The following is a 17,901-nucleotide window of genomic DNA, read 5'->3' as shown; positions in this document are numbered from 1 at the left end:
AGCAGGTCCAGTAGGTCCAGCAGGTCCAGTAGGTCCAGTAGGTCCAGCAGGTCCAGCAGGTCCAGCAGGTCCAGCAGGTCCAGTAGGTCCAGCAGGTCCAGCAGGTCCAGTAGGTCCAGCAGGTCCAGCAGGTCCAGCAGGTCCAGCAGGTCCAGCAGGTCCAGCAGGTCCAGTAGGTCCAGTAGGTCCAGCAGGTCCAGCAGGTCCAGTAGGTCCAGCAGGTCCAGCAGGTCCAGTAGGTCCAGTAGGTCCAGCAGGGCCAGCAGGTCCAGTAGGTCCAGTAGGTCCAGCAGGTCCAGCAGGTCCAGCAGGTCCAGCAGGTCCAGTAGGTCCAGTAGGTCCAGCAGGTCCAGCAGGTCCAGTAGGTCCAGCAGGTCCAGCAGGTCCAGTAGGTCCAGCAGGTCCAGTAGGTCCAGTAGGTCCAGCAGGTCCAGTAGGTCCAGCAGGTCCAGCAGGTCCACGACTGAACCTGCAGCCTGACTGGATCCAGGAAGTCGGAGCTGCTGTCTGTTGAACTCTGAACTCTGAATCTCCTTGGCCCAGAGCTCTAGGGTTAGGGTTAACATTTAACATCTCAGATTAACCCGAATCCTGATCTCGGCCTTTCTTTAACCCGGTGAGACGCTGCAACAACACAAGTTCAACTTTTCACCATGGATTCTATTTAAACACTCAATTTTTATTCACTAAAGTTTCTCTTTTCATCTTGTAAAATGAAATTGCAGTTTTAGGGTCATTTTACCAGATCAAATATTTGAGAAATAGATCTTAGTGGTATAATTTTGAAAATAAAATCATTGCTGACGTGTACTTAATGTGAAAGTGAATAAATTCTTAATCATAATTTCCTTTAAGTTTGTAAAAAGAAAATATGTGGAACAAGTAAATGTCTAATTTACAAGACTGAGTAAATGTTGCTACCTTATTGTATTGTAGATCTTTAAAACCCTCAACAATGTTTCCTACATTAACAATAAGAATGTAAAGAATCATTGGAGAAACCAGCTGCTGTAAAAACCTGCTTTAAAACCCTAACCCTAACCTAACCCTAACCTAATGCTTCATAACTTCACAATGATCTGATACTTTCAATTTGACACATCAGTGCAGATTTCAGGCCATTTTTACAAACAGTTGTTGTTGGTTCATTTTGCTAAAAGAGAAGTCAACTGTCTTTAACCCAGACCAGAAACCAAATCCTGGGAACAGAAACTCTGTTGGTCACAATGTGAGGCCCGTCTTCATCGTCTTCATCGTCTTCATCGGACCGCCAGTCGGTGGCGACGTCTCCCAGGAGCAGCAGCCAATCGGATGGCCAGGTGAGCCGTCTTCCACCTGCTGCTTCTGTTTCTCATCAAATAGGAAGACATGTTTATGTTGGGATCCAATGAAGGATCACAGGAATCTGATCCAAACAAAAGCAGCCGAGGAATTACACTGTAAAATCTAATAGTATATCTTACTCTAAAAGAAAAGTGATGTTGAACTTAGAGGAATAAATTTACTTGCTCGTTAATTTTCCTCTAGTCTCCCGGACTCTGCATGCACAGCGGGAAGCACAGAGAACAAACTTCAGATATATCTGGAGTTTTATCCAGAGAATTCAATGCATCCAGAATGTCACATCAGCATTGCAGCCAGATTATCAAGAAGTCCAAACACATAACAAAACACACAATTACCTGCAACGAGTTGAAAGGAAAAACAAAAATGGGCACAAAGCAATTCGATCTTCTGCTGTAAAACAGACATTTTATAAGGAGCTGGATTCCCTTCATTTAAATCTATGCATTAGAAGGTGTGTCTTCCCCTTTGACCTGTTTCATTTCATTACCTTCTTTGAGATATGGAGAGATCAAAGGTCATTCTCAAACAGGGTCTTTCTGTACCAGTCTCATCTTTTTTACAGTCCAGACCAAAATTTATAATCTGCAACTGGACCTGGTGGTTCTGCTGCCTCAGCGATTCATCAAGAAACTGATTCCTGTTATAAACACACTGACACAAATCTAATGCCAAATGAGTTGGATCTAACAACTGCAGGATTGTCTTCTTTAGAAAAAAACTCTTTTACAATACTTGAAATATTTTACTTCTAAAACTTTTAGTTTCCTAATCCTGTTCTATTTTAGTAATTTAAGATGCATGCAGATTAGTATGGTGAGACACTAACTAGTTCAGAATTAATACATTTGATTCTAGAAGAATTGTTTCTAAAGGTTTTAGTGTTTTACCTAAACAAACACCAAAGAATTTGACTCATCTTGTGACAGGCAGACCCACTCGACCTCTGACCTATCCACTGGGATAACACCCCCCCTTTCTGAAGGCCCTCCTTAATCATTTATGTAAGTTCAGAGAGTCAGCAGTTGTTTCAGTTTGAATCTTTATCCAAACCTACCTAACTGAAGATTGACTCAAAATGTTCATGCTACATCTAATATTTCATATGACAAACTGTTTCTAAAGTTAATCTAACCAAAGTCCCAACAGTGACCTGAACTCATTCCAGCTAACTGTTCACTATGCTAACCTAAACTTAGCAAAGACAACTTTCTACTGAGGCAAGATATCAAACTCATCGGCACCAAGTAACCCAAACTTGGAGTTATGAGTGAGCAACTGCAAAACCAGCAGAAAACTCGGCATCATTCGGCAGCTCTCGTTGGACGCACATGCGCAGTTGGCCACTGACGAGTGACGTGTTTGAAAGAAGCGCCAAACTGTCAACAATATGGCGGTTTCTGCTGCCAAGTTTTGTCATGGTAAGTTCCACTGGTTTTTAGCAAACTTATATTCATTATCTCGGCCGTATAATTCATCCGTAAGTCCAGGTTTTGAGGTTAACTTCATGTGAAATGATTTAGCGATGTTTGGAACTAACGTTAGTCGAAAATATGTTTATTTAGTAGCAACAGGATGGAGCGGCAGAGAAAAAAGCTGTCCGGGGTGCAAAACAAAGGAAAAGGGATAAAGATAAAGATGTTGGCCAGATAAAAAAAGCCTTTCAGTGTGGTTGAAAGTTTCTACCACACTGAAAGGCTTTTTTCTTTCTGTCTTGTCAAGTTCACTACAAGTGGTAATATTAATATTTAAAAAAAGGAGTGGTGTTTTATGGGCCCAACAGAGATGGCAACATAAAATCATCATAGAAGGCTGATGATGAGTGGACTGCCATAGGTGGGACAGCTGTAACGTTGATATGTAATTGTGGTGTTGCTTCTATTGTTGTTAGGACTGCGAGGACCCAGACGTGTCTCACACCCCCATTGGGATCCTGACCATCATTCCTGAGGACAGGCAGGCCTCCCCTGACTCCCTGCACCTTCAGGTACCTCCATCATTTTGGAAGCAAGTCTCGTCATGAATGACCTTGGAAATCTTCCACATGCCATGTTCTTGCTCTTTGGACTTATTTATGCTCTGAATTTGGAGTACCCAACAACTGAAGTACACCTTTGATTTCATCCAAAGTGTGCTTCTCTCATTTGGACATAAATCCCTAAAACCAAAAATACAATCACTCAAAAATCTTCTGATGCAATGAGTGACTGTGATGTGACATCATGGATCAACGTTGATACCTTTATCCTTATTGAAAAGTGATTTTTATTTCTTGTTTGATTCTTTTTTGAGGAAGCCTCATTGCACTTGCAGACTACTAAATGGTTTATTGTTAATGAGGAGAAACATTACTTCACTTTATCGATGTTATGATAACTGTTAGGCTCTATTATTGAGAATTGAGTGTTTGTTTCAAAGACATTTAAACAGGGATTCTCAAAGTTTTAAAAACTGGGGGCCATTTGAAGGATTCAGTATTAGACTGACACGACTTTTGCCCTAGAAAAAAAGTCATGTCATTTTTTTGTTCCTAAAAAAGTCTATGGAAACTTTGTTTCCAGGTTAGTGTGTCTGTAACCAGACTTGAGAACCTATATTTAAGATAAACTTGTTTAATTATTACACATTTTTTCCATTCAAACTGTTCTCTGTTGGCTCTTCGTTTCAATAACTTAACACTTTTGGTTCTTCTTACTTGAACATATCAAGGCAATCGGTTTCCTGATATTTTGCAAGTAATGTGAACGCTTTAACGTGTAAGCATAACTTATTTTTATGAGTACTGCTTAACTGACATAACTCACAAATTGAAGTAGTCATAATTGACATTTTATAGTCAACCTTACTAATGATTTTGAGTTACCTATACTCAAGTTTACTGCCATTATCTGAGTTGTCTAAACATCGTTATTTATAACACCTTAAAATGAATTGGCTGTTTTACTTGGAGATTTTGAGGCAATCAGTTTCCTAACTTTTTTAAGTAAAGGGAATTTATTACATTTTACAGTGTATCTCTCAGGCCATCTCCTGGGCATACAGAGGATTACTCAAGAGTTCTTTTACTGTCTTGTACATTTTAACTAAGTGCCTCACATGACAGCCTGGAGTTTACGGTGTGGACTCTGCAGGCCAACAGGAAGCAGGTCCAGTTCTCAGCCTGAGGCCAGAGCTTCACAAAACGAGGAAGACATCAAATATTACAAACCCAAAAGACCATTTTAAAGCAGTTCTTCATGATGATTTTATTTATTAAAGTACCTCCACAGCTGAAGTCCTGCAGCCAGAAGCCTAAGAAGGTCTTCCTCTGAAACTGAGTAATTCTTCAGGTTAAACACATCCAGATCATTTAGATAGAACAAAAACTACAGCTAACCTCTGAGTTGCAGACAAGAAATATGCAGATCAGTCATTGAAAACAGGTTGGATGATGCAGTTGGGTCATCTGTTAGCCTTTTTATGAACTCAATGGTCTGATTGTTTTTTTGGTTCCCTTTATCCAGTTCTCCAACAGCCAGAGCATGCTAAACACTGATTGGTTCCCAGTGAAAGAGCAAGAACAAAATGAAGGAACAAGTCAAACAGTCCTTGTCCACATGGACAACATGGATCGTCACCTTTGGCAGCTTCTGATGCCTCTCTTCTACTTCTGTCTCCCTTCCTTTCTCCTGCAGATCCTGGAGGAACTGCTTCCAAGCCTCCACGTCCTGATCAATAGGAGAAGCAACGGAGAAACTCTTCTGCTTCCTGGGCATGCTGGTTCCACCTTGCGGTGTTAACGGACAGTGTGTTTTTGAAACCAGGGGCGCGGTACGTATCAGCCTTCCAGGTTCCGCCTATAGGAACAGCACGTGGGAAAGGTGACTCCAGTCTTCTAGAGGAATAGCCACACACACACACACACACACACACACACACACACACACACACACACACACACACACACACACACACACACACACACATGCAACACTACACACACAAAGCTTTCTTCCCAATGAACATCCTCTGATCTGCAACTGTACCAAACGGCCCTCAGCTTCAGATTTCTCCAAAAACTACTTCATAGAAATTAGTCCAAATAAATTTTGAACAGACCTACAACTTCAAATTATAGGAAACAACTTGATTTTCCTCAATGATCAGACCTTGTCACCTAAGTGCTTGGCCTAGTTAAAGTACCTGGACATAAACTGTCATTGATGTTTGGATGTTTTTCCTCTTGTGGTCTCTGATAGTAACTACAATAAAGCAGAATAAATGACTTATTTACACTTTTATCTTCAAACTAAAACAAGCTGTTTCTCCAACATTTTTAGAAACCAGAGCTGGACGACAGTTTATTTGAAACAGTTTGCTTTCTCCCTAAACTGCAGTAACAATAATGATGAAAGGCTTATTTATGGCTTGTTTTGAAAGGTTAGCGTTAGCTAGAGCTACAGAGTGTCTTGGTAACTACAATCAACATAAAGCTGAATAAATTACTCTGATGCACATTTCCTTTGGCTCAATCAAAAACAAAACATCTTAAAATAAAGTTACGTTTTTACAAGTTTAAGCCAACACAATTGTAAAAAATTAAGCTCTGATTTTACAAAATGCTGCAGTTACATTATTCTAGAAAATGGACATAAACTCGACTGAAAGCAGCAACATTTCAGGGACGTCAATAGTAACCTGCGTCTCACTGGAACTAGATGTACTATTGAACCAAACATGAGCAGTTTTATAAAAATATCAACTTTTCAGCTCTAAGGTTTATATTAATTTCTGCGCCAACACGGCCCTTCATCCACTTTAGCATTTCTCTAAACCCAAATATGACTTTGATTCAAACACTGTAAGATTTATGAATTTTGCAGCAACCAGAAAGTTTTTTTTCCAGTAACAGTGAAGCTGCGCTCTGCAGCCACAAGGGGGCGTAAGTCATCAATACGAGTCTCCATTTATTGCCACTCATTGTGGCAATAATTGAGATGCTGATATTTTAATATTGAAACATTTATCCCCTTCATTTGACAATGGAGTCATGTTGCAGATTGGAGCCAACAATTTACAGAGACATGAAATCTGTGAAATAAATATCTTTAATTGTTTTCATGGTCATAATTCTGAACGCAGAAACCATTCAATGGCTCTGCTGCGTCTCTGACCCAACCATGCTGGGAATCTCCCATAAAAAACAAACAAAATAAAAATATATATTAAAAATTATGTGTACCACTGATATACAGATCTGATATAAACAGGCGAATTGGTCACAAACCAATCAGAATTATAAACATGGCTTCCTTTACAAGACAACAAACAGGAAACAAGAAGGACGTTTTCATTTTACACGTCTGTACATCATGATTTTAATGTTCGTACCTCAGAACACACACACACACACACACACACACACACACACACACACACACACACACACACACACACACACACACACACACACCAGGTATGACAGCAGTGACTTAAGAGAGAGCCGTCGGTGAATCTGCAGCTGACAAATACTGAAGAGTTCAACCACTGCTGAGCGGCGCCCCCTAGAGGTGAAAATGACACATTACATTCAAGCAGAGGTGAACTGGACCTTCAACACACACACACAGAAAAACAGTGTTTAAAATGTGCAAAGAAAGATTTGTGAAGCCGTTTCAGCCACAGCTGCTGAGGACATTTATGAAAGCAACAGTGCATCCCACAGCGCCTCCTGGTGGTGGAGCGTCCACCTGCAGGACTTCCTGTTGGGGCCAGAACTGCCGGCGAACAGATCAGAGCAGCCACATCTTAGCGACACGAGAAGAGCTTTACTGACCCACTTCCTGCTGCCGCTGCCACCTAGTGGCCCCAGGAGACTCTGCAACACCTCCAGACCGAGAGCCGCAGCGTAAACACAACCTGCCAGTGGAATTTGCACCTTTCCTAAGCCCCGCCCCAGCTCACTGTCTTAATTGGCTGCTCAGAAAACGTCAGGACATGCGACCGCTGTCAGCGCTCAATTTAAAAGCATCCCAACTCCGATTCTTTTAATTTGGGGACTTGAAGCTGACTCCTCCAGAAGCTACGGTGAGTGGCTGCAGAACGGATCAGAACCACCTAGTTCTGATTGGATGCAGTGAGCCCGGCTGACATCCTGTTGAGTTCTGGCTGCAGAAAAGGCATAGAGGAACGGCACCGGCAGAACTGGGTCGGCTGGGGTTGGGCTACGAAGTGAAGGCAGTTCTTCCAGGAAGCCAGAACCTCTGGACGGGTCGCATTGGATCATACTGGGTCGTCTGGTGCCATTAGAACCACAGTAGGCACATGGCGCCGACTGAAGAGGAAGTTTCCAAGAGTGTTTAGTTGGGTCGTAGGTCTGGGTTGTGGAGTGGATTACATTCCGGGTCGGGTCGGGTCCAGAACACGTACCGGCCACCGACAGGATAAGGTGCTGAAGCCAAACGTCGGGTCCTTCTGCTCCGGAGAGGCGGGGCCAGAGGCAGCCCCGCCCCTAAACTAAGGCCTTATTGGCTGCTCTGCGGGTGGGCGGGGCTTCAATGTACGAAGAAATGCCGCAGCAGCTCGTCCGCAGACGGACGGTGCTTGGTTTCCACGAAGATCCGCCGCAGGAACTCCCTGCAGTGGTCCGACACATGCGGCGGCAGCACCGGATTGGTGGGCTGCGTGGCGATCTTAAAGATGGCCGCCATGGCCTCGAACTCGGCCCAGGGCGGCCGCTGGGTCAGCATCTCCACCACGGTGCAGCCCACGCTCCTGAGACAGAGAGAGGAGGGTGGACGTTACAGTTGCACCCGCCAATAACATACTTGAACTCTGGAAACTCTGTGACCGGTGCGCCGTCTCACCAGATGTCGGCCTTCCGGCCGTAGCCCTCGCCACTGATGACCTCCGGACTCATCCAGTATGGCGTTCCTGTCACCGACTTGATGCCTGTCCCCGACAGGCAGATGGTCTGCAGCCGCCGGCTGGCGCCGAAGTCGCCCAGCTTCACGTTGCCCACAGAGTCCCGCAGGATGTTGGCGCCTGGGGAACAATGCGCGCTTTGTCATCATCTCTGCAGGAAGTGGGACTGCAGACGTGAAGCGGCGGCTCACCTTTGATGTCCCTGTGGACGATCATGTTACTGTGCAGGTAGGACACGCCTTCCAAGATCTGCCGCGTGTAGCGCCGTGTCACGTTCTCCGTCAGTGCACCGTACGCCTTCAGTTGGTCCTTGATGGAGCCCTGCGGCCCAAAAGGAGACGATCAGAGGACTGGACCAGAACCAGGACTCAACTAGGACCAAATCCAACACTCACCCCGGCATGTGCTCCATGAAGATGGAGAGCGTGCGCTCCAGGCTGTCCCGCAGGCAGCCGTAGTACTGGACGATGCGATCGTGGCAGAGGTTCTTCAGCAGCTGGATCTCGCACTCCAGGGCGCTCACTTCCTTACTGGTCTCTGGGCTGTCCGGGTCGAACTGGACCTGCTTGACGGCCAGTTCCCGACCCGTATCCGCATCGTAGCACAGGTAGACCCGGCCGAAGGCGCCCTGGCCCAGCAGCTTCCCCAGCCGCCAGTTGGTCGGTGCACGTGGCGCTGTGGAGGACCAGACCGAGACGAGTCAGAAGAAGGGTAGAAGAAGAGCGTCATCCGGTGAGGGGCTGGACTCACAGCGGCTCGGCGGACTGATGTCCATGACTGACAGCGTGGTGCTGGCCTCGATGTCGCTGCCGCGCCGCCTTCTGTTGGGGGCCGGTCCAGGGGCAGAACCAGTGGGCGGGGCCTCCTCCAAGTCAGGGGTAAACACGCTGCTGCCGCTGCTGGTGCTGGGCGACTGCTCTGTGGGGCTGAAGCTGACGGGCGAGCGAAGGTTGTGGACCTGAGTCCGCCGAGCACGAGGGAACGTCTTCCTGCCTGCACAGACCAGCAGAACCTTGTGGACAAAGGTTCTGCTGGTCTCTGATCGGACCCAGAGCCCTGGACCCCTGCAACCCGACTCACCGTCACTGTAGTCCTGCAGGCCAAAAGGAACGCCGTACCGCCGTGGGTATGTCCCGCCTTTGCCTGACTTCTCAAACACAGGGAGGTCATACTCTGCAGAAACAGAGGGGGTCAAAGGTCAGGAGCCTCATCCTAACCACCAACCTGGTAACAAACATTCACATTATTTGTTGATGACATTTAGATTTTTCAAAAGATTACAGGATTTGCTGACCTCAAATAAAAATGAAGTGAAACTATTGTTACTATAATTTGGAGTGAAAACAAATCAATTTATCAATAATTAGCTGCAGGGAGCTTTGAGAAAATATTTTTTTTACATATTGAAACTCTTGTGTTGTGACAATCTGTTAAAAATCCATCTCCTCTGCCTTCTGGTGTTAACTAGCAACCAATCAGAGTCAGGGAGCGTCTGTTAGCGTCGTCAGTCACCATGTGTATGGTGCTGCTCACCCCTCTCCCTCTTACGCTTCTCATAGCAGATCCTGCTGTGAATGCTAAGGCTAGTTAGTGTCTCTAACTGGTAAAGTTGTTTCTCCACCGTTAGCACATTTAGCAGCGAGTACATGAGGATGATAAACACTGTTTATGTGTTTTTTTAGTCACCATTGTTTTTATTGATATCGTATTTGTTTTCATCAGCACTTACGTATTTTTCATATTTATCTCTTTTACTGGATTATTATTTTATATGAAGCATCACTGTAATGTGCTGCTACTGCCACCAGGTGGCAGCAATCTGCCAGCTGAGGCTCCGATTGTTTTGTGGCTTAATGGCTGAGATAAATTTAACTTTCTGAGTTTTTCTGTGTTGCATCACAAACTGGTGGTTTCTGCTGCAAAGTACTGAGAATATTTTCCAACTGCTGAGGTCAAAGTGCGTCGCTGCTGAGGTCACAGAGGACGCAGGAGTGAGCAGACCTTCAACTGAACCCGACGCGCCTGATTCACCTGGAAAGTCCTGGTGGTTGTCGGGGTAACTCTGCGCTCGAGGCATCCTGGACTTGGGGTAATCGCTGGCAGAACAAAGAAAAACAACCCCATTCATCCTGAAGCTCCAAGCTTTAAGTCAGCGCTATAGCAACCAGGTTCTGACCTGTCCAGCGGGCTGTCCAATGACGGACAGCTTCCAGACGCAGAGTTCTCCGGACTGCTCATCGACAACGGGTCCAACATCTGGAGGACAGAAGCACATCTTTAGGGTTGACCCAAACTGGCCGTACGACCTGAAGGAGCTTCTGTAGGTCTGCTAGTAAAGACATGAAGCCCAGTTTGGGCACCTGGTCCATGCTCTCTGGGATGAATTCCCCCTCGCTGTTGATGCTGGTGAAGGAGCCGTTCCTCGCCACCTGCTGGAGCGCGTCGGGAATGTACCCCGGAGGAGGTGAGCTGCGGTCTGTGGAATGGGAGCCTGGAGAGGACAAAAGGTCACGTCCAACGGAGACCTGGAGCCCAGGGGCCACAGGAAGCCGGGGCATTACTCACCGGCCCGGAAACCCGTGTTGTCCAGCTCCTGGTGGGACGGCAGGAGGTCCATGTTGGACGAAGCCTTCTGGAGGAACAAAAACACCTGAAGCTGCTTTCTACAGTCCATCCCAGAATCAGAGTTTTGTAATCAAACATTTGATATGGCACTTTGGATTCAGCGAGTCTTGCAGTGTTTCTGCGTTAAATGGGAGCCTGGAGTCTTTTCCAGGAGAAATCCAGACTAAAATAGTTGGAAAAGATTTTCAGGAGCTGCTATGTAGTAGCTGCACAGAGACGGTGAACGTCTGGAACATCATGACTGATTGGACGTCCAGGCCGACTGAGGGAGGGTCTACCTGCAGCACCAGCAGGATCTTCAAGCTCTTCATGTGAACGCTGCGGTCCAGCAGCTCCACCGCCTTGTCCAGGTCGTCCTGGGTCGTCAGCGGGATCACCAGCTGCAGCATCGACAAGAACAGCTTAGCGAGCGCGCCAAACCGCCCGCCGCCGCTCGGCTCTCACCGTACCTCGTTGTTGGTGTAGTGGAGGTCTAAGCTCTGACCAAAGGCCACCCTGGCTTTGGCCTGCAGGTCCTCCAGCTTCAGCGGCCGAGGGAACTGCAGGATCCTGCGGAGAGGGACAGAGGTCAGTAAGGTCAGGATGATGCAACAGGATGTGAAAGCTCACCTCTTCTCTCCTTTGAACTCGAACTTGACCCTCACGTCGTTCTGTGGAAACAAAGCAGAGGTCGTGAGCTTCCGGCCCGGCCGCCGCCTCCCGCTCCCACCGACGACGCTACCTGGTTCTTGGGTGACGAGGCTTTGGGTTTCCCCAAGTCCGACAGGAAGGCCGCAGGACGGCTGGAGCGGTGCAGCTCGGCCAAGTCCTGCATGATGGAGTTCAGGGCCTCCTGCTCATCTGGAGGTCAAACGGGGTCATGAGCGCAGCAGAACCCACCGACCGGACGCTGCTCATTGCTGAGCGGCAGACTTACCCATCATGGTGCGGCGACTGACCCAGCAGGCTCGGACGGAGGACTCTCCCATCAAAGGGACTCCCTTGTCCTGCAGCAGCAGATCACGCACCGGGTCAGTGAATCACATCAGTGAACTGCTTTTCAGGATAGAGACCAGAGAACAATCTACAAGAGACCCCAAATGTTCTGGTTCTGAATATGTGGACCCAGAATGTTCTGTCTGGTCTGCCTTGTCTAGGCTCACTAAAAACCCAGTGGAGCAGAACCAGCAGCTGATCTGATGACCCAGATCATCCCCCGACTCTGGACTTTAACATGGGTCCTCACCCCGACCTTTGTTTAGAGTCCCACCCCTCCCCGACCTGTTGCTGGTTCAGGTCCAGCCTGGTGGTCGTGCTCATATCTGAACCTCTAAACTCTCCTCAAGGCTGCAGTTATTCTGCTTTCCCACAGCTTTTCCTTCCACTAAGCTTTCCGTAAATGTGCTTGAACACAACACTCAAAGCTGACTTTGCATTAATCTTCTAAGTTGGGGAGTCAGTGGTCTCTGAGCGGTTGGGGTCACCAACCATGACCTTCAGTTTGATTGATCAGGCCGACCAGAGAGCTGCAGCTCTAGTAACACAAACACTGAAGATCATTCTGAAATCTATCAGTCTTTATTCCAGACTTGGTCAAAGTCTTGGTAAAACCCGGTGGACGCGCGACGCCACAGGATGTGACCGAAACTCTGCGCCGAAATTCTCCTGCAGCTGGACTCGGATGACCGGCAGAAACATTTAGTTATTTAGTTACATAACTTGTACAAACTGGCAGCCATAGCAGACGTCAATCAATGGCGCTCAACTCTTCTGTCATTTCCCAAATATCTCACCTGATTTCAGAGGCTTAGGACTCAACCAGTCACAACTTATCAGGTTCAAAAAGTTGATCTTTTTGGCATTATAGGCTTGACAAAACCGGATAAAAACGGTTAGCGCTCATCGGATGACTGATGATGCAGGCGATAATTCACCCAAAGGAGACGACCTCAGGTCACATTCAGTGACGGAAACCAATACTCAGAAACAATAAGATATGTGTTCTCCTCGGTTATGAAACTGTTTTCCACGATTCACACGACCAAAGGCATAAAAAACACAAACACTGACATCACACATGATCTCCTTCAATGCAAACATGTCTGAAACCAAAGCATCATAATCAGATCCTCAGTAGATATTTCATCCGAACCACAGGTTCTGTAGGTTCTGTCTGTCAGAATGGCACTGGGTCATTCATTCAGCTCCACTGGTACTTTAGTAAATTAAACTTAATGGTGTTTATTATGTTTTTTTCTGAAACAAGGGAAACAAAGGCGTCAGAAGTGACTGTAATAAACGGAATGAGATCAGGACATGCCCAAATATGGAGCTGATTAATTATGACCCAGCTATAATTGGACTGCAGCCCCGGAAGCTAACAGCAACAACTGTTGCTAGCAGGCTGTACATGGCGGACTGCATCATGATGCACGTAAAGGATGAGTTTCTCACTGCGTCTGGAAGCACCGGCCCATTACAGACTGTCAGATGAAATGGTGAATTTCTTCACCCTGTCACTCAGGGTGAAGCTGTGAGCAGGAGCGGACAGCGAGCTGTCAGGCTAAGCTGATGCTAAACTTTGGGACTAGCCACAGATCCAACCAGGCTAATCTGGGCTGCAACGGAACCGAGACGGAACCAAATCAAGACTCGAAGCCAGTTCCGCCGGAAGTCCCGTCTCACCTGCGGGCCGATTTAATCCCCACTCACTTCCGCATCCACAGGGCCGGTGACAGGAGCCCCGGGCCCTGCGGACAGCGGCTGGAGGAAGCAGAAGTTTGGCTCCCAACTTCACTCGAGTCCTGCTGGGCCACGACGACGAGGCCCGATAACGGGCGGTTTGTCCCGCAGAGTCCCTCCGGAGGTGGGGAGACCGAGCAGGTCTCTGTCCGCCTCAATGTCCCCGAGGGTTAGAGACAGAAAGCGGGCAGAAATTAATCCACAGCTTTCATTTTGTGGCGCCGCAGACCCGGTTGATGGTAGCTTCGCTGGCTGTTGACCCACAGAGGAGTCAAGATGGCGTCCAGCGAGCAGCACTAACCGGAAGTCTCCTGCTTCACTTGAAAACCATAAAAGCACGATGTCGAGTTTTCAAAGCATTTTCATAGTTTTGTTTTATTTTGAAGACAAACCACCGGAAGGGGCTGTTTTTATTTTAGTGCCTTTGATAGATTTTAACCCCTCACCTCATTGGATGAGTCCAACAAAAACACGAGTCAGAAGTGACGTCAGATGACGAAAGAAAGGACGACTGCTTGTTCACTTTTATTTTATTAAGCTCGAAGCTTATAAAGCGCCATTTGTTTTCTTTTTCAACTTCAGAGTTTGACATTTAAAGCAAAAATAAATGTTAAATAAAATAAAATCTGCCCATGCTGTTCTGGGCCCCCCAATCACCAGGAGCCTCCCATAAATGATTTAATACAGATCAGAGATGTAACATACAAATGTTTATTTGTGCAAAATTTAAATCTTCAATTTGATCTGACGGGTTAAGAATAGTTAAATTACAGAAGATTAAATGATTAACACAGTTGAGATCAGCTACAACAAGCTTGATATTTGGAGTTTTGGTCTGTTCATGAAAACATGTTATAAATGATCCAAGCAGAGCCAATTAAACCTGGACCCATTTCCCCGATTCCATGGATCTTAAATGCTGTTAGGCTCAAACAAACTTCATAAAGTTTTATTCTTTAGAAAAAACATGTAGCTTTTTATATGAGAAGAGTGTGATCCAGTTTATTTATAAATATAAAATATGTTCACAGCCTCTATGTCCCTCTAAAAATCTTCTGAAAAACAAGTTTTAAAGCAGTTAAAGTCCTTACAAAATTTAAAGATGTTACATGAAATCATTATTCTAAAGCTTATGTATAAAATAAGATTTGGACAAAAGACAAAATAAAACAAAACGTTATTCTTCTTTCGTTTCTTATTGGCGGATGGCAAAGGTGCAAAACAAAACTTTTTCTCCCGAAAACGTTTTTACTTTGACTGAATTTCAGCTTTTCCGGTTGGTAGGATGCCGTTTTTATTTTGAAAACACACCCTGCGTCATTTCCGGCTGCTGCAGAATTCTCACAACATAGCCGTTAGGGAGCTAGCGCTAATCTACTGTCGGGACGTTTACCGGGACAGAGGAGAGACCAACATGTCGGACACGGTGAGCTGTGGTCGGTCGGGATTCGTGTTGGGTTTCCTCCGCGCGGCCGCCGGAAACGCGTGTTTTAATGCGTGTTTTTGTTCATGGGATCTGGTTATCTAACGGGCTAACGGCTAACTGATGTAGCTTCAGGCCCGAAACTCAACAGTTTGGGCTTCTGTTTGGTTTCAGTTCGAAAATAAATTGTGCTCGGAAACAGCGACGGTCCAAAAGCCCGAGGCGGGCAGAGTGTGAGGTTCGGAAACGTCCAGGCCTCGCTGACATGTCTCTGTTCGGCTTCTGTCGTTTGTTTTGCTCCAGGAGACAAAACCTTCCGGTCAAGATGGGGGCGACAAGAAGGATGGAGAGTACATCAAACTAAAAGTCATCGGCCAGGTCAGGACACTGCTTCTTTTATTCTCATGAATAAAATGAATTGATGCGAGCAAATGAGTGTTGGATCACCAGCTAGTGCCTCCTGCTTCATCCACATTACAAAAATAGCAGACAGTTATCATCTGACTTTATGCTACTTTAGGTTTAAGATGGAAAAGAAGTCAAAAAATCAGACCAAAACCTCAATAAATGCTGATTTTGTGAAGTTTCTCACATAGTCTCTGATTTAATTGTGATACATTTTAGTTCAATGATTTGAAATGGTCTTTTATTCGGCCTTAAGTTCAGCTCTGTTATTTTCATTCTGCCCTTTTTAAACTAACTGCTGGAATTCAGTTCTCAAGTTATTTGACTTGTGTGTTTTTGTTGTGGACTCTGGATTTTCCTGGAGTGTTAATCTGGATGAAACCAGATTATTTTGGGTTACAACACGGAGATGTTCTGATCCATTATCAACCGCGGGTCGACTGCTTTGAATTCAGTTTGTTTATCCTGATATCTTGGTTCTGTGAATATTTCCCGATCCGAAACATTCGGCGTTGGTTCTGAGGTTCAGCCGGCCCGTTTTACCGTTGAGCAGCTGAAGCCGACTGAATCGTTTCAATGCTCTGAAGAGCAGATCAGATTTGTATAATCAGTTCACTTACTTTATTAGCCAGTAGAGTTGCATTGAATTTCTTCATTTTAAATGATCTGCCTCATTTCTCACAGCACAGCTGAGTTTGATTAATTATCCTTCTAACTTTTGATGTTTGGAAATCACTCAAAGGAAAAAAATCAGGACTTTTTTCCCCTAAACTGTCCAATGATGAATCTCTGCCGATGTTCAGAGCCGAGCTATTGGCGCCGATCCAATCAGTTTCTGCAGAACTGCTTCAGGCTGGATTAGCAGTTCAGAACCTAAAATGGATCTGAAGTTTGATACTAAATCAAACTGCATTTTCCCCTGATGCTGCCACATTTCAGTCCCAACCAGATCGGGACCAGTCCGATTCAGCAGGACAATAACTTGATAAAACATTCATTCCTGCTGGATTTTAAACGTCATCAAATGAGCCTGCAGCCGCGTTTCTTCTTCTGTGGTTGAAGCCGTCGCGTTTCTTCTTCTGTGGTTGAAGCCGTCGCTGCCGTCATTCTCCGAAGCTTCAGCAGATTTCTATCTCTGAAAAAGCTGCATCGTTTCTCCGCACAGGACAGCAGCGAAATCCACTTCAAGGTCAAAATGACGACGCATCTAAAGAAGCTGAAAGAGTCCTACAGCCAGAGACAGGTATGACCTCTGACCCCTCCTGACCTCTGACCCCTCCCGACCTCTGACCCCTCATGTTTTCCCATCCCAGGGCGTGCCAGCGAGCACGTTACGGTTTCTGTTCGAGGGCCAGAGAATCGCAGACAACCAGACTCCCAAAGAGGTAACCAGTCTCTGTGGAATAACCTGGAATGACCTGGAATGACCTGGAATGACCTGGAATGACCTGGTCCAGGTGAGTTCAGGTCAGTCCATCCAGGTCCAGGTCTCTCTGCACATGGTTCGGGTCCTCCCAGGTTTTTCCAGGCTCTCCCAGGTTTTTCCAGGTCCTTCCAGGTTTTTCCAGGTCCAACATTAACCCTGTCTCTGTCTCTCCATCTGTCCCCTACAGCTGGGGATGGAAGATGAAGACGTCATCGAGGTTTATCAAGAACAGACCGGCGGACTTTGGGCCCATTAAATTTCCAGTTTTCTCTTTTTGCTGATTTTCTATTTTATTTTGTATGGATGTCATTTTGGTTCCGTTTCAAACCATCTGGATCCGATCGGGCTTCCAGGGCTGGACGTTAGATTTTACTGCTGATGATTTCAGGTTCTGCTTTTAATCCATGTTTGTTGTAAAACGGTGAAAATGTTTTTCTGGCCTGAAGCAGACGAACGTTTTTGCTTCTGAAAGGTTTAAAGTCTCCAAACGTTCTAGAAATAATCAAACTGAAGAGAATTTGATGACCACATTTAGATTTTATCCTTTTTTTCTGATTTGGATTTTAGTGAAGTAAAAATCATCTGATCTGTTTCTGGGAGGAAACCGGATTTAATCTGACAGAAGCTGCTGCAGTTTGCTCAGTGGCCACTAGGGGGAGCTGGTGGTTTTCGAGCGACCGTCTCTGACCGAGAGGTCTCGCTCTGACCGGTTTCTGCGGGTGGATTTTTCAGTGAAATTACTGATTTAAACTCGGATCATGTTTCATCTTTAGCGTTAGCGCGCCGGAATGCTACGTCTCTTCAGTTCCAGCTTCTGGAATCAGATTTTCTATTTGAGCTTGTCGTTTTAAGCTCTGATGATGGAAATGCTTCTTTTGAGAGGATGAAGAGGCTGGCTGTGTGGTCTGGGAGACCCTCTCTCTCCACTGCCACTCGCTTCTCCCAGGTGGTGTTGGAAACGGCTCCGCCCCCTTCATCCTCATCATCATCAGGGGAACCGCGATGCAGATGGTTTGAAAGTCTGGAAGTGAGCCGTTTCTCTTTTTTTCAATAA

General features: G+C 46.0%; 2 protein-coding genes across 4 annotated transcripts; one reads left to right on the top strand and one right to left on the bottom strand.

Annotated features, from left to right (window-relative positions):
* The first annotated feature begins 5,030 nt into the window (after nt 1-5,030).
* Nucleotides 5,031-17,900, top strand: sumo1 (small ubiquitin like modifier 1). Of its 2 annotated transcripts, none has more exons than XM_055026514.1 (5): nt 5,031-5,154; nt 15,320-15,394; nt 16,587-16,664; nt 16,735-16,806; nt 17,035-17,900. In XM_055026514.1, the coding sequence occupies exons 1-5, from the start codon at nt 5,098-5,100 to the stop codon at nt 17,101-17,103; spliced, it is 351 nt and encodes a 116-aa protein (XP_054882489.1). In that variant the 5' UTR covers nt 5,031-5,097; the 3' UTR covers nt 17,104-17,900. The 2 variants fall into 2 exon arrangements, with proteins under 2 accessions (XP_054882489.1, XP_054882490.1); XM_055026515.1 differs by lacking the exon at nt 5,031-5,154 and adding an exon at nt 14,890-15,019 and having other exon boundaries at nt 17,035-17,895.
* On the bottom strand, nt 6,414-13,864 carry map3k2 (mitogen-activated protein kinase kinase kinase 2). Of its 2 annotated transcripts, none has more exons than XM_055026512.1 (16): nt 13,537-13,864; nt 11,789-11,858; nt 11,594-11,712; nt 11,482-11,522; nt 11,322-11,421; nt 11,151-11,252; nt 10,813-10,879; nt 10,608-10,738; nt 10,424-10,503; nt 10,279-10,343; nt 9,328-9,420; nt 8,998-9,240; nt 8,643-8,922; nt 8,439-8,569; nt 8,190-8,367; nt 6,414-8,097 (listed from the first exon to the last, which is right to left on the bottom strand). In XM_055026512.1, exons 2-16 carry the CDS (start codon nt 11,838-11,840, stop codon nt 7,878-7,880), a joined length of 1,902 nt encoding a protein of 633 aa, XP_054882487.1. In that variant the 5' UTR covers nt 11,841-11,858; nt 13,537-13,864; the 3' UTR covers nt 6,414-7,877. The 2 variants fall into 2 exon arrangements, with proteins under 2 accessions (XP_054882487.1, XP_054882488.1); XM_055026513.1 differs by having other exon boundaries at nt 10,813-10,876.
* Nucleotide 17,901: the final 1 nt, after the last annotated feature.

The sequence above is a fragment of the Poeciliopsis prolifica genome, unplaced genomic scaffold (assembly GCF_027474105.1).
Source record: "Poeciliopsis prolifica strain line A6 unplaced genomic scaffold, Auburn_PproV2 SCAFFOLD214, whole genome shotgun sequence".
NCBI classification, from domain to species: domain Eukaryota; kingdom Metazoa; phylum Chordata; class Actinopteri; order Cyprinodontiformes; family Poeciliidae; genus Poeciliopsis; species Poeciliopsis prolifica.
This window is presented reverse-complemented; position numbering and strand designations above follow the sequence as displayed.

What these genes read in the sequence shown, in the direction of transcription:
- sumo1 (XM_055026514.1), top strand. Translation starts at nt 5,098, where the DNA reads ATGCTGGTTCCACCTTGCGGTGTTAACGGACAGTGTGTTTTTGAAACC. An exon ending in TTTTTGAAACCAGGGGCGCG is followed by an intron (nt 5,155 to 15,319) that starts GTACGTATCAGC and finishes GTTTTGCTCCAG; the next exon opens with GAGACAAAACCTTCCGGTCA. An exon ending in ACAACCAGACTCCCAAAGAG is followed by an intron (nt 16,807 to 17,034) that starts GTAACCAGTCTC and finishes TGTCCCCTACAG; the next exon opens with CTGGGGATGGAAGATGAAGA.
- map3k2 (XM_055026512.1), bottom strand. Translation starts at nt 11,840, where the DNA reads ATGGGAGAGTCCTCCGTCCGAGCCTGCTGGGTCAGTCGCCGCACCATG. An exon ending in CAGTCGCCGCACCATGATGG is followed by an intron (nt 11,713 to 11,788) that starts GTAAGTCTGCCG and finishes TTTGACCTCCAG; the next exon opens with ATGAGCAGGAGGCCCTGAAC. An exon ending in TCCACTACACCAACAACGAG is followed by an intron (nt 11,253 to 11,321) that starts GTACGGTGAGAG and finishes TCGATGCTGCAG; the next exon opens with CTGGTGATCCCGCTGACGAC.